The 14,712-nt window shown below is 38.5% G+C and overlaps 1 protein-coding gene across 1 annotated transcript in view; it reads right to left on the bottom strand.

Moving 5' to 3' along the window:
• The window catches only part of LOC149303034 (multiple C2 and transmembrane domain-containing protein 1-like), a 196,687-nt gene that overhangs the window by 110,634 nt on the left and 71,341 nt on the right, over window positions 1–14,712 (bottom strand). The window contains exons 10-13 of the mRNA XM_089481753.1: window positions 13,443–13,545; window positions 5,244–5,346; window positions 4,776–4,877; window positions 4,325–4,399 (exon numbers count right to left, since the gene is read on the bottom strand). Of these exons, the coding sequence (XP_089337879.1) occupies window positions 4,325–4,399; window positions 4,776–4,877; window positions 5,244–5,346; window positions 13,443–13,545 (383 nt within the window). The remainder of the gene's footprint in view (window positions 1–4,324; window positions 4,400–4,775; window positions 4,878–5,243; window positions 5,347–13,442; window positions 13,546–14,712) is intronic.

Genomic DNA, 14,712 nt, shown 5'->3' with positions numbered 1-14,712 from the left:
AGAAATAAAATAAAATGTCACAGCAAAACAGTTATCTTCACTGCTTGCTGCACTCACTAGCCCAACAAGTTCACTTCACTGATGGACTGAGGTGAGCAAAACACTAAGGGTACTTTTAATAAAATTGAAATAAAATGTAAAATAAATGAGAAAATCTTTGCAAAACAGTTAACGTCACTGCTTGCTGATCAAAAAAAAACACAGCACTTATGCGGCTGCACTCACTAGCCCAACAAGTTCACTTCACTGATGGACTGAGGTGAGCAAAACAAATGAAATAAAATGAAAGATTAATTAAGAAAAATTGACTTGGTCTCTTACTGTTGCTAAAACAAAGCACAAACTATAGAGCTGCAGCACCAGTACTAATAAGATTAGCTGAACTATACGCTAGTAGTAATTAATTAATATTATTACTTTTATTTATAGCTAATTTAATTAACTATTAAGATAAGAAAGAATTAGAGAATTATTGATATTACTGATTTTAGATTAGACACTAGTAGATGTTCTGAATGTCTACAGTACACTCTACACTAGTATACTATTACTAACTATAACTGACAAATATATATATAATTTTATAATGAATTCAATTATTAATTATATTAATTAATATTACTGATTTTAAATTAGACACTAGTAGATGAATGTCTACAGTACACTCTACACTAGTATACTATAGTATATATATATATGACTGACAAATATATATATATATATAATATTATAATGAACTATTAAATTATAGATTCTATTAAATTGTAATTTATAAATTCTATTTAATTTATTTAAGCAGGACAGGCAATAGGCACTAGTGCCAGCCCAGGGCAAGGGCACCCCAGTGCCACTGAGGCACTGGGTGCACTGTCAACTCAACAGCACTTACACTAAAGTTGATGACAAATTAATTTTAAAAAAATTAAATTAATCAAATTATTATTATTAAATATATTAATTAAGTAGCACTGAAGTGAGGATGAAGTACACAGTGAGAAATGGCAGGCTAAGGCTTACCAGTCTCACACAGAACAGAACAATCTCTCTCTGTAACGCTCGGATGCAGCACAGCAGTGTTGCCAAAGCAGTCACAGCGAAAAATGAATGGATCTCTCAGGCAAGCTCTGGTCTTATAAAGGCGCCTTCAGAATTCAAAAAACAGCAGCACAGGCATTGGACGAGACCCTTAGCGTTACGTCACAAGAGTGAGCTGATTGGACAGACGAGGATCAGCTCACTCCTGTTTGAAATTTTGGCGGTTGCGCGGCAAAAACGAAGACGATCACGAAGAATCTTCGAATCTTCGTGATTGTGAGTCTTCGTCTTCGCCTACGGTTTGCCGGCACTGTATTCTGTTCTACGTTCCTTCGGAACGAACAAAAAAACGGCCTCTTCGTGCTCGTTTTCATGTTCGCCCGAAGACGAATGCACAAGTCTAGTTTATATGTGTAAGTGGATGGTGTTAGAGTGCCTATGTGTATGTATGTATAATTGTATAGTGTTGGAGGAGCTATGTGTGCAATCTTTGTCCCAAACAGCTTGCCTATACCCCAAACAGGTTGTCAGTGCTATCTTTGCAACCAAACAGTCTGCCTGTGCCAACTTTGCAACCAAACAGCATATATGTGCCAGCAATATTTCACACATTGGCAGTCGTTTGTGAAAATTTTTGTAATGGCCCAATGTAATCTGTGCCAGATATGACGTTATATCTGGTGCAACGCTGATTGGCATATGCATAGTGGTAGTAATTATATGTGTCAATCTTTTTTGATCCTGCTGCTTCACTAACAGCCACAGCCAAACTTATAATTAGACGGCCTCAGGTCCAGACCCAGGGAAGGCGGCCAACCAAGAGATCTCTCTTTGTCCCGGTAGGCCAGTCCAGCCCCTAAACCTCATACTTGCACAAGGGACCAGTGATTTCTATGCCTCTAATACCAGAAAGCAAAGGCATGGATGCATACCATCATTACCAAAGTCCTCTTTAGTTATAATGGGACATTGGGAAATGCTTCACTAGTGCCCCAGCTTGGTTGTATTTGTTGCCACTGATGGCAGTGCATTTGCTTACCCACAGGTAGAGAGCTCTTCTCTAGATTCCTCACATTCTGTGAAACTGAATATACCTCTACCTTAGTGCACCGCTGGTGGATGCTGAGTGACAGCTGCCGTGGACCCAAAGGTAATCCCAAAGGACATCATCAATGCATTACCTTGACCCTTAGTGAATAGGCATATTCTCAAAGTGGCATGATTTTAAACTGTTTCCTTCAAGTTCTACTCTTACTTAATACCATCCAAGACTAGACAGGGCTGGCTCTCTTTGGCCCTGTAAACAAGTGACTATTAAAGGGTTAAAATATGGAGAATGTTTCAACATATATCCACCAACTTCAAAGCCATATTATGGAGGAGCATATGATAGTCAACCTTTGCAACCTTACCAATACCAAAATATATGAGTGTAATGAACCACATTTGTGTTTTAAACCCCTGTGCAAAGGGGTTAAATCTCCAAACACAAGTGTAATTTTACAAATGCAAGCTAGACTAGGAATACAATTTCAGGTGAGTTGCGGGTTATAGTATAGATTTTAAGATAATAAAAATTGGCGTGACCAGTGTAAATTGAACATTTTTATTTCATCTTTAAATTAGTTTATCTGTAATATCTGTAATAAAGTGAATTTGAGTTAAAAATACATTTCAGTCCTAGCTCTACACTTCAAATGTGGAGTATGATGCACATCCCATTGCCATTGAAAATGTTAAATATTTGAATGACCTCTGGCCACTAACCCAGTATGTGCAGCATCGTTCACACAGCAGGCTTTGCATTGTCACATCATCTTGGTTATTCCAATGAAGTACTTCCCAGGAGAATATTTGTCCTTATGACAATCTCCAACCCCCCAAGCATCAGATGTTTCTATATAACTCTGTTATTTACACAGGGTGAGATAAGAATAATTTAAATTATGATTGAGGTGCTATGTCATGATGATGTCCAGAAGACATTTCCCCCCCGAGGATAGTTCTATATGGTCTTATTGTTATGTTTGTTTTCTGCAAATAGACAAAAACTCGGACCTACTATTCACATATAAGATATATAATACTATTAGGCACATGTAAAACAATGCAGACAATGCAGACATTTCAAGGCAGACAGAGGTTTCCAGAAGTTATGTCCAAGTTCTTTTGAAAAAGCACAAAAAAGGCAATGTTGAGGACTAGAGACGCAGTGGTCAGCTGAGGAAACTTAGTGCAGCAGATGAAAGACACATCATGCTTACTTCCGATCGCAATCGGAAGATGTCCAACCATCAGGTCAGCATTGGCAGAAAACAGTGGGACCCTGGAACACCCATATACTATCCTGAGAAGTAGGGTCAGATGTGGTCTTCATGGAAGACTTTCAGTCAAAAAGCCATACCTATGAAACGGTAACAACGCTATTCCCAAAAACAGGAAATGGGGTGCAGAAAAATGGCAGCAGGTGCTCTGGACTGATGAGTAAAAATTGGAAATATTTAGCTGTAGCAGAAGGCAGTTCGTTCACCGAAGGGCTGAAGAGCAGTACAAGAATAAGTGTTTGCAGGCAACAGTGAATTAATGGTCTCCTCAATGCTGAGAGTACAAGTAGATACTTTTCCATCTTGCAAAACCATCAGAGAAGCATCTGATTAGCCCCAATTTATTCGACAGCATGACATGATATCAAACATACAGCCAAAGTCATTAATAACTCTCTTCCGCATAAAGAAGAGCAAAAAGTCCTGGAAGTGATGGTATGGCCTCCACAGAGCCAAGATTTCAACATCATCGAGTCTGTCTGGTATTAGATGAAGAGATGGAAGCCACTCAGCCTGCTTAAATCCACAGAACTGTGGTTAGTTCTACAGGATGTTTGGAACAAGCTGCCTGCCGAAAAAACCTCTATGCAAGTGTAACTAAAAGAATGGTGGTCACACCAAATAGTGATTTGATTTAGATATTTCTTCTGTTCAATCACTTTGCATTTTGTTCATTGTTAAAAAGAGACTAGTAACATGCCTTACTTTACAGCCTTTTTTTAACTAAAACTTTTGCGCAATAATGTATAAGCGCATAACCAATATCAGTAAGACTAGGAGACTTTATGTGCACGATTAATTATCATTACCTATAAAGTCTACTATAACTCTGGTCTTTTTAAGGATGTCCAGTAATATTTGTGTCACTGGTTCAATATCATAAATTAGCCCTTCTTCGGCCATGAACTGGCTATATAATATTTCTACATTCCGCATACTAATGACATAAAAATTGAGTGTTTTACCTGTTTCGAAAGTCTGGGATCTTCCTCGATATACTTTTGCTCTTTTGGTACAAGTGTCCCCAAGCTGGCTCTCACCTGCACATAGAAAGATCCATACTTTTTATTGTGCAAATCATTAACGATTTTCGCATCTTTCTGGTATTTTTCTGACTGATTGGGATCCCTGATTGGAGATTCACAAAAGCAAAGAGGGTAAGGGACATTAATGTGTAATTCAGCAGAATCCAAGCTTGAATACTTAATAAGATGTGTGCCATCAGCTTCAACAACAGCTGCATAGTAATGTGCAGGAAGGGTGCGCCATGCTGTGGCAGAATTCTATTCTCCACTTTACAGCGAGTTTTAAATAAAATCAGGAATGACAGACGTACTTTATAGATCACAAACAAAAAGCATTGAAGAAATCGAGCTCTTTAGCTGTAAGAAAAAAAAAGCCAAAGTTAAGACTTACAGCATTAAACATCACATCTATTTCAAGATAGATGACCCCCTTTGTTGGCCCTGTCAGCTGCTTGTTTTTCAAGACGTAGGCTTTCTGTTCACCATTTTGAATCTGTGGGAAGAAAGACATGACAGCCGTCTGTCTAATGGTCTCCAATGAATACACTCCCCCCCGGTAACCTTTGACCCCCAGCTGCTGAAACTGACAGGGAGCCCAAAACAGCAGTGGCAATTCTGACAAGTACCTGTTCATTACTAGCACTAAGCCTGTCAGGAAAAATTAACTATCGCGGGAATCAACATGGCCATGGACTGCGGGTGCTAAAAAAAAAATAAAAAAAAATATTTATTTACTTTTGAGTGTGGGTTTTATTATTGCATATTTCAGCTGAAACTTGACAGGCTTGGAATTGAGATATAGCTTCACCCTCAGCTTAAAAGAAACGCATTGAGATGCACGGCAAGAAATGAAACTTACACTCAGCAAAGGTATCGCAACTCTGCCCAGAAAGTCTGCGCTCCGATCCCTGTCTTCATCGTATACGGTCACTTCCAGGACCGAATGGATGTCTTTGATGTTACTTCATTATGAGGTAGAAGAGAGAAAGAAAAGTATTTAGCAATGCAAGTATACGGTACATTCTCATGTACATAGACCATTTAGATAAGACCATATGGACATTATACGCAAGTAGAAAGAATGTGAATTAAGCATGCATGTTACACAACATTGGCGAACTCAAGGCTCTTGTTTAACTACAACTGCCAGCATGCTCAGTCACACGCAGGACCAGCAAATATATCTCAAACCTTGCTTTAGGAAATATAACACAAATACTACTTAATGTATAGACTTAATATTATATATTACATACTAAATGAAATACTTTATGGCCAAAACTCATTTAAGGACATTATTATGGGAAAAAAGTTTTGCAGATGAGGAATAGTCTTTTTTTGCCTAAATTTGTCCCCACATGACTTCCTAATGGAGCCACTGGGAAGACCCTAGAAGTCCATCAGCCCCAATTTTGCACTGCATCAGTCACACATATTCAGTGGCGACTCTAGAAACAATATATAGGGGGGGCACACAAGATACCACAGTCAAACTGGGGGGGCATTAATAATTTCCACCATTAAGTCATACCACTGAAAAAACACACACACACACATATATATATATATATATATATATATATATATATATATATATATTGCCAAAAGTAATGTGCTATGGAATGATACTTTTGTTATTGGACAATACAATACTTGATCATTCAACATGGGAAGCCTGAAGCTTAGTACGACTAATCCTTGAAATCCTTTAAACAACACAATACCTTAACTTTTCCACTAAATGATTTCACGGCCTAATATTAGTCCCTGCTGCCGATATATATATATAAATATATATATAAATATTAGACCCTGCTGCCGATAGCAGGTATAGATCAACACATTAACACACAAACCCAGCTTTGCATGTATAGATCAATTGAAATTCACTTGTGATCTCAGCACTGAAGGTATATATCAAATAAACAGAATCAGACATACAAATCCTGTATTTGCAGGTATACAATAATATATGAAATGTAGCATTGCAGGTATAGATCAAATCAATACATGGAAACAGCATTGCAGGTATTAATCAACTGAACAAGACAAGACAAACCCTGTATTTGCAGGTATACATAAATAATGTATGGAAACATAGCATAGCAGATATGGATCTACAGAAGAACACACAAACCAAGCTTTGCAGGTACAGATCAATTGGAATTCACATAAAAACACGGCATTAAAGGTATATTTAAAACCCCCTAAATTACAGGGATAGATCACAGGTTGCACACCCCAACCACGCTGCCCACATAGAACCTGGCCAGCACCCAGATAACACACATAAGATTTGCCATCTTTGTCCCATATACACCCTGCCTGTGCCATCTTGTTCCCCAAGGCTCAAACATCCTGCTAGTGCCATCTTTGCTCTTCCACAATTATACATCTATGATACACACAATCACATTAACTCATGCTCTCCCTCATTCAGACAAATCATCCATTTTAAGAAACTACACCCCTTGGAGCGTCAAATGAGGGGCTACATGTATTTCTAGGACAAAAGTTGAGTGCACAAATAATGATGGAATATGTCGCTTTGGCTTGAAAATATGTTTTTTCTAACCATAACGACATGTTCATTTGTGTCTTGCGCACTCCAGGTTTGTACTAGAAACACATGCAGCCCCTCATTTGATGCGCCAAGGGATGTCATTTTTGCAAATGTGTACTTTTTGTGCCATAATTTAACTTCCCACGTGAGCAGTAATGCCACGTCAAGGCTTCAACCCTAATTACTGATCATTCACACGCCTTTCATATCTCCATTCACTCACAGAAGCGCATGCCATTCTTTCCATACATTTACTCACAGTAGCACACACCATTCTTTTCCCTTACAATCCCAAAGAAATGATGGTAAAGGGAGAAAAAAAAAATAAGTTTTGCAGTAAAAATGCAAGGCGCTCCAGGGATGGCTGATTTTAATAATATTTGCAGTTCATCAGGATTTCAAAAATTGCCTCCCTCTACCGTTGGCTAAATTTAACCCCATGATCAAAGGGATCATAGGATTAAAAATTAGTATCGGCCATTTTTAAAAAGGGAATGTGACTTTTTATAGCTATATGATCGCTGTGGTATCATTTAGCTAGAATACTTAAACTTTTTTTAAGTAGTTTATGTTTAAATAATTTAATTTGGGGGTCTCTAGGCAATTTTGATCTTTTTTTTTATCTGCCTTTAGAGACCCCCAAATAATTTTTTTTACATTTTTATTTTTTTTAACTTAATATTTTTTATTCTTTTTTATATGTTGGGGGTATGTAGCTGCTTAGATGCCTGAGATACAGGCATCTAAGCAGCATGCCCCCATACCTCTTTAACTGACAATTGTCAGTTGTTAATAAAGTTGCGCGGTGACATCATCGCGTCATTGCGCGAGACGTCACCGGGCAGATCGGGTGGCCCCGGTGATGCCCTTCTGTGTGAGGGGCAGATCGCCGGGGTAGGTAGAAACACACTCCTCTGCAACCAGTAGCCATCCTGGTAAGCCAGTCGAGCCCCAATCGCAATAGGGACAGGGGGCCAGAGGTGGGCTCTATGCCTCCATGATAGTGTATTATTCATTTAATATAAATTCCCCATCCTACAGGGAACAGAATGAGGAGTGAGCGGGGAGGCATATGTGTCCCAACTGGTGGATTTAATGGTTACATAGATGTTCAGCTGTGCAGCTCAGCACTGGGTGGAAAACATTTTCGCAATGCATCAAAAAGTTGTATAGTGTATGATGTATCATTCTCCTGCAACATTTACTGCTTGAATCTATGTCTATGTATTTGTTTATGTTCCCTAAATGATGTAATACTTTCACTCAACGTAGGCTGCATACCAAACCTGCAAACAGATACTGTGAATAATGCTTTGAGTCTTTTGGATAGTTCCCAATGGTATATCTTTTGCATACCGTCAAATGTCAACTGTAAGTTGTAAGCACTGATTTGTGGTTTAACTTAATACTAAGGTTCCCTGGCAAGTAGAAAATGTAGGTTTATGTAAGTAAAATTTTATAAATCTTTACAGACTGCCTGTGAGGTTTATTCTTTTCCAAAGCACATACAGCATGAATTAAAACCTGTCCACTAGAATCATTAAGTAAAGTCAACTGTTTTAATAGACATTTAAAAGTGTAGTTCCTCTGTCTCGGCTGGCAGGCACAAGGATCGCTTTCACACATCTGATGAGTAAGCCCTCTATTTCCTAACAAAAGGCTTGAGACTTTACTGCCACTTTAAGTGCTTCAAATCATACCCTTTACACACTACACTAGCATACATAAACCAGCAGAGAAATGTAGCTCTGTTTACACAGCCTTTGAAAGCTAAGTGGATATGTTAGGAAAAAATAAAGTGCGTGGAATTCAGTTAATAAAACATTATTGCTAAATTCTGCATTATACTTCACCTGTATCAATCAAAGCAAGTAACATTCAAAGATGCTGTTTTTCCTAAAGTGACAATTGTTACTGGCATTCCGAGCAAAAAAAAACTGGAGTGACATTGCTTCAGTGTCATTAAGGACTATTACTAAACATCCTCTTAAAATCAAATAACTAAACGAATATAGGTCACTTCAAATCACTTTGCATCTGGAATGAAAGTTCATATATCTTAACAGGTGACAGTACAGCCCAGCTTTTGGGTGATTTGTCACATCTGTCTGAGCTTCATATCTGCTCTTTTTGTCCTCTATCCTCAGGAATAAGCTTGTTCAGAACACCCACTCATTATTACTTATCTGCTTGGTAAACTTTTTTATGGTGAGTAGTGACATATCTCCCAACCGTCCTGTTTTCTCAAGCACAGTTCCAATATTCAGGCAGTGTTCTGCTTTTGTGGGCAGTGGGGATCATGGGCCAGATGGGAAGATCATCTGATTTCCCATGACCAGCCAAGGCAGCTGTAAAGTCAACGGAAGTCCATGCTGTTGCCGCATGGCCACAAGACTCTGAAGCTGAGTGCTGAGGTTCCTCATCAGGTAAGGTAGGAAATCAGTCAATCCTCCTTGCCTTCAGACCCACTGATCCCTGTCTCCAGCTCTGCTCCACCCCAACAAAGATGTCCCGAGTTTGAGCGGCTGAAATGTTGAAGGTATGAGTAATGATAAGGTTTAACCTCTTTGGGGTCCTCCCCACAAACAAAAAAGTACTAAATTATTAACTAAAATGAAAATGTTCGTGTTTGGTTAATTTTGACCATTGACTTATCAGTGACGTAGCCTGGCCTAGGCCAACTAGGTCTAAGCTTGGGCGGCAATCAACCTGCTGCAAAACTAGGGGCAGGACGCCCCTTGGGTGATCTGGCCCCCAGGTGTGCTGCTGCTTAATTAGATGGTTGAAGGTGAGATATCTGAGCGGGCACAGCCTCCATAGACTGTATTAAAAGGTGCTCTACACCTTTAAGAAGCTGCGAGTCTGGAGATGGCGGCTAGGGGGCTGCCCTGGGTCTGGCCTGGGGCAGTACCAAAGGTAAATACATCACTGATTGAATTGCCCTATCCATGTTCATGAATAAGTATCTGTGAACTGACATCTCAGTTGTTGCGTCTTGTGTTTGGAGCTCTTTAACTCTTCAACCATCGTCCAAAGAAATTGACATCTTACTCTTTGACGCTTAAGTCAAAGGCACCAATAGACCTTTTTATACAATTAGTATCACTGAAATAAATTTCCCTGTGCTGTGAAAAAGTGTGTTTGGTTCTTTACGGCTCTTACATAAAATTGTTAAAGGCAAACAGGACACAATTTTAGTAAAAGTCTCTATTAGAGAAAAGCAGAAAAAAAATCAGTTTTTATTAGATAATTTTTTAAATTACTCTTTTTTTTATTTTCTTTTTCTCTACAAAAATATGTAAATTATTTCAGACCGTTAAGTAGGAGAATAGGAAGGGGAACTGATTATTCGTATAATTGCTGCGGTGACTAAACAAATGTCTGTTTGTTTTTCGCTAATTTTGTTTTATAAAATGTTTTCTACCTTGTAAAAGCTTGTGTTTTAATGTGGTACTAGCAAGATGAAGCACTGGAGTGATACGTTTCTGCAGACCTCATTTGTGACTATATCCTGGGTGCACATAAAAGATGACAATAGGTCTTATTTTCTAAAGGATTTCCCCTATTCAATGCCCAGACAAGATGCTTTTGAAAGCAGTGCCGTAGGTGACACAGTTCAGCTGAAGTAACAGTGGCGACGGATTTTCTCTTTGTTTGTTTCAAGTTCATTATTAGGGCTTCTTCAGAGGGGAAGAAAAAGCTGAGTTTAGATCTATTGTTTTGGAGATTTTTTTTCCCTTCAGAAATGACACATTTTAAGAAGCGGCAGATAGCTAAACCCGCAGGTGGCTTTTGAAAGTGAGAATGTACTTAATTTCACTATTTAGGTTGGAACATAGATTGGAGCTTAGTATCCACTAAGTGTCTGTCTTTTCAATAGCATGTAGCAGCTTTAGTGTTCTCTAATAGATCATGGTTATATTATCCCTTTTAGTCTGATATACAACCATTAAAATAATATCTGTATGTAAGGCTTTAACTCTCTCACAACCAAAACTTTAGTATCTGCTACTTTGTTGCGATTCCTATGAAGCTAACATGAAGCTGACATCTAATATACATCAATTCAGTTTGTTGCTAGTAAGACTTTTATTTTATTTATTTTTTTGTTTTTTGTTTTGAAGAATGGATATTAAAGTAGACAGAGTACTTGAGTTAATGTTGTAAAGGAAGAATGCTTTCAAAAATAGACATGTTAAAAGTTTATGTTTATCATTTAACAAAATGCAAAGTGTGTAAACAGAAGATGAATCTAAAGTAAATCGGTATTTGGTGTGACTACCCTTTGCCTTCAAAACAGCATAAATTCTTCTACATACACCTGCACACAGTTTTTAAGGAACTCGGCAGGTAGGTTGATCCAGTTCGTCTATGGATGTTGCTTCATATAATCACAGACAGACTTAATGACGCTGAGATCAGGGCTTTGTGGGGCCCATACCATCAGTTCCAACACTCTTCTTTCTTCTTCTTCCAGCACTGTTCTTCTTTACAGTCAAGATAGTTCTTAGTTACTTTGGTTGTATGTTTGGGATCGACCAAATCCCCAAGTCCATTTCCAGAAACACAAGGAACCTGCATCATGCTTCACTGTTGCCTGCAAACACTCATTCTTGCATCTCTCTCCAGCCCTTCAGTAAACAAACTGCCTTCTGCTACAGCCAAATATTTAAAATTTTGACTCATCAGCCCAGAGCACTTTCTTAAATTTTTCTGCACCCCAGTTTCTGTGTTTTCATGAATAGTTGAGATGTTTGGCCTTGTTTCCACGTTGGAGTTATGGCTTTTTGCTGCAAGTCTTCCATGAAGACCATTTATCATCAGAATTCTCCAGACAATAGATGGGGGTACCAGTTCCCACTATTTTTTGTCAATGCTTGGCTGATAGCACTGCTGGACATCTTCCGACCATGATGGGACGTAAGCATGATGTGTCTTTCATCTTCTGTCCTAAGTCACCTTGGCCGACCACTGCATCTACTGTCCTCAACATTACCTGATTTTTTTTTTCTATAGCAGTAAAACTACTTGTCCGAAATACGTGGGCCCACATTCACTCACTCTCATTCTCGTTCACTCTCTCTCATGCTCTCTAAATGTTTCCCTACCTTCTCTCCTGACTGCTTCCACCTCTTTATCTTCTGTCTTTTATCTTCTCCCTTCTTTTCTCTCTTCTATCTTCAATCAGCTATCTTTAATCTTTTAACTTGAACTCAGGTCAATATGGTAGCACTTTCAGTGACGTCCTTTCCACCAATTGGAGGATTACTAGACTCGCCGTCATATTCCTATATGCCTACAAATCACTGACTTTTTGCAAGTATACCTAAACGAATTGATGCTATGATAAGGACTAAAGGTGCCCTAGCAATCCATATGAACTGACCTTAACTTCCACAAAGTGCTGACTTTTCAGAAGGGTTCACTAGGTTTAAAACTAGGCTTCTTTCAGTGACAGCCAGATGAAGGTTCTATTTGAAATAACAGTGTCAAAGCCAGTCTTAACGTGCTTAGGTACATTTGGAATTTTCCAGGCCAGTTACTGGTGTCCATCTGCACTTTCTGTTCTTGCAGGAGTTACCACAGAAACAAGCAGGAAGCAAGGGTTAAGTGGTAACTCCAACAAGAAAGAATTTCCACTTTTTAGACATCTCTACTAAGGACTGAAGTGAGCAAGCTGGAACCTAAGCACACAGAACACTGAACAGACCAACATTTTGTTTTAGAATATCAGACCCACCTCTACCACTTCTGATAGAGAGAGATTCCATGTATTAACCACTCTTTTGGTCATGTAATACTGGCTGATGTTATCTCTAAGCCTTATACCCACTAGTATTACAGCATATCTTGTTCTCAGATTTTGCCTCTTTAAAACAGTAACAAGTTGGTACAGAATCTTTTAAATATATATAATTTGTAATTGCTTATAGATTTTTTTTGCTAACAGTTACATAGTTCATAAGGATGACAAAAGACCTAAGTCCATTAAGTTCAACCCTTCTACCTAACCTTCCTATTCTTGATCCAAAAGATCAACATACCTTCCAACATTTCAGGTGACGAAATTTGGACATCCGTGTTGGGGTGGGTGGTCATGGCCAGATTCTGGAGTGGGTGCTGGAACAGCATAGACCTCCAACGATTTCACAGCTACCTGGGATGGTCAGGAGAGATTGGAGGATCTCCCCAACCAAACCCATGCTGCTCACTGCCCGTAAAGGTAGTGCAGCTACCTGGAATAATGCCTGAAAATCAGGACTGTCTTGTGAAAATCAGGACTGTTTAGGATGTATTCAGTATACTGACAAACTGAAACAGCAGTACTAGTTTTTTTTTTACTTAATTAAAAGTAGTTTCAAACACATTCATTTAGGGGGCTCCCTTGAGTGTTCCTTTAACAAAACAGTTAAACCTGATGTTGCTGTAGAAATGAGTTGGGTTTTTCATTTTAATAAATACTTTATTATCATCTTCTATCCATCAGAGACTTACAATGTAAATACTTTGTTCCACTCAGGATTAAGGTTCTTGTATACTGTGTGAGTCATCAGTCTGTCATTGTTCAGCTCAACTACACAAAATGGGTCACTTTTACCTGTAAAAACAAAAAAAGAAGAAATATGACAAAGTTGTCAGGACTGGAATTTTAGAGAGAATTAATAATTTAGACCAATCCATGACAGTGGTACACAAAGAGTACGAACAAGAATAGAACAAACATAGATCTAGATCCCTCTAACAATTTGGTTCCTGAATTGTAATGTACTAGCAAATGTCCTTTTGCTCCTGGATGTGCTGCCAACCTGTGAATTTGTGTGTTCAAAAGACCATTTAAAACGTTTATTTTCTGATAAAAGATTTCTGCAAGTGGTGAGAGAAGATGTGGAGAACTTAAGATCAAGTAAGGTATACTCCTCTGGAGATTTTCATATACACAGCAAACCCATGAAACAGGAGAGAGTCCTTACTCTCATGCCCCTGCTGAGTGTAGAATATCCCTAGGTTTTTACTAAAATGTCTAAAGGCCACTTCAGCTCTTCTCACTGTGGAAAATTGCTGGGGTTGTTCAGAAGGGCACTCCACTTTTCTGTCTCAAGTCAACATATATCAATTGTCAACAGTTCACGAAAACCCTTGTGCTGCTTTGCAGATGTCAAATTTGGTGAAGCTTCTCTTTCACTCTACTTGTACATCTCCACAAGTTTCCTCTGAGCTATGCCCTGAGATTTGCTTCTTCTAAGCTCATGGTCAGCAAATCCACCCTTTCGTTTGACATAGGCAGGCATTCCATAAAAACACCATATTCCTGCCTTGCCTGTAAAGCACAGAGATATTTCTTTTTATTTTAGTTTATTAACTGCAGATATATTACAGGAAAGCTTTAACACATTCCATCACACTTCTCATTTAGGTTCCACTGGTGTGATGCCATCATCTAAAGAAGCATAGATAATGCAAGTTTTAATACACATGTAAAAGAATGAGTGTACTTAACTAAGGGCACAAATAGCGTAGTTCGAGCACAAATGCCCATGTTTTTGCGCAAACTAACCAATTTTTTAGTTATAACAAACAACTATAATTTTCCGCCCCCAACAAAACAGCACCTTGTCGAAGCATCAATTATTAAAAAGTAAAGATTGAAGTGTCCTGTCTATAGTTAAATCTTTTTTTGGGCTGTTTGAAATAGTAGGCTTTGACAATAATAGCTACTTCTTTTCTCTTTCCGTGCAGTTTACCATCTGTTGATTGGTACAAAAGA

This window comes from Sceloporus occidentalis, unplaced genomic scaffold, assembly GCF_023333645.1.
Source record: "Sceloporus occidentalis isolate IW3139 unplaced genomic scaffold, rSceOcc1.0.p SCAF_16, whole genome shotgun sequence".
In the NCBI taxonomy this organism is placed as follows: domain Eukaryota; kingdom Metazoa; phylum Chordata; class Lepidosauria; order Squamata; family Phrynosomatidae; genus Sceloporus; species Sceloporus occidentalis.
This window is presented reverse-complemented; position numbering and strand designations above follow the sequence as displayed.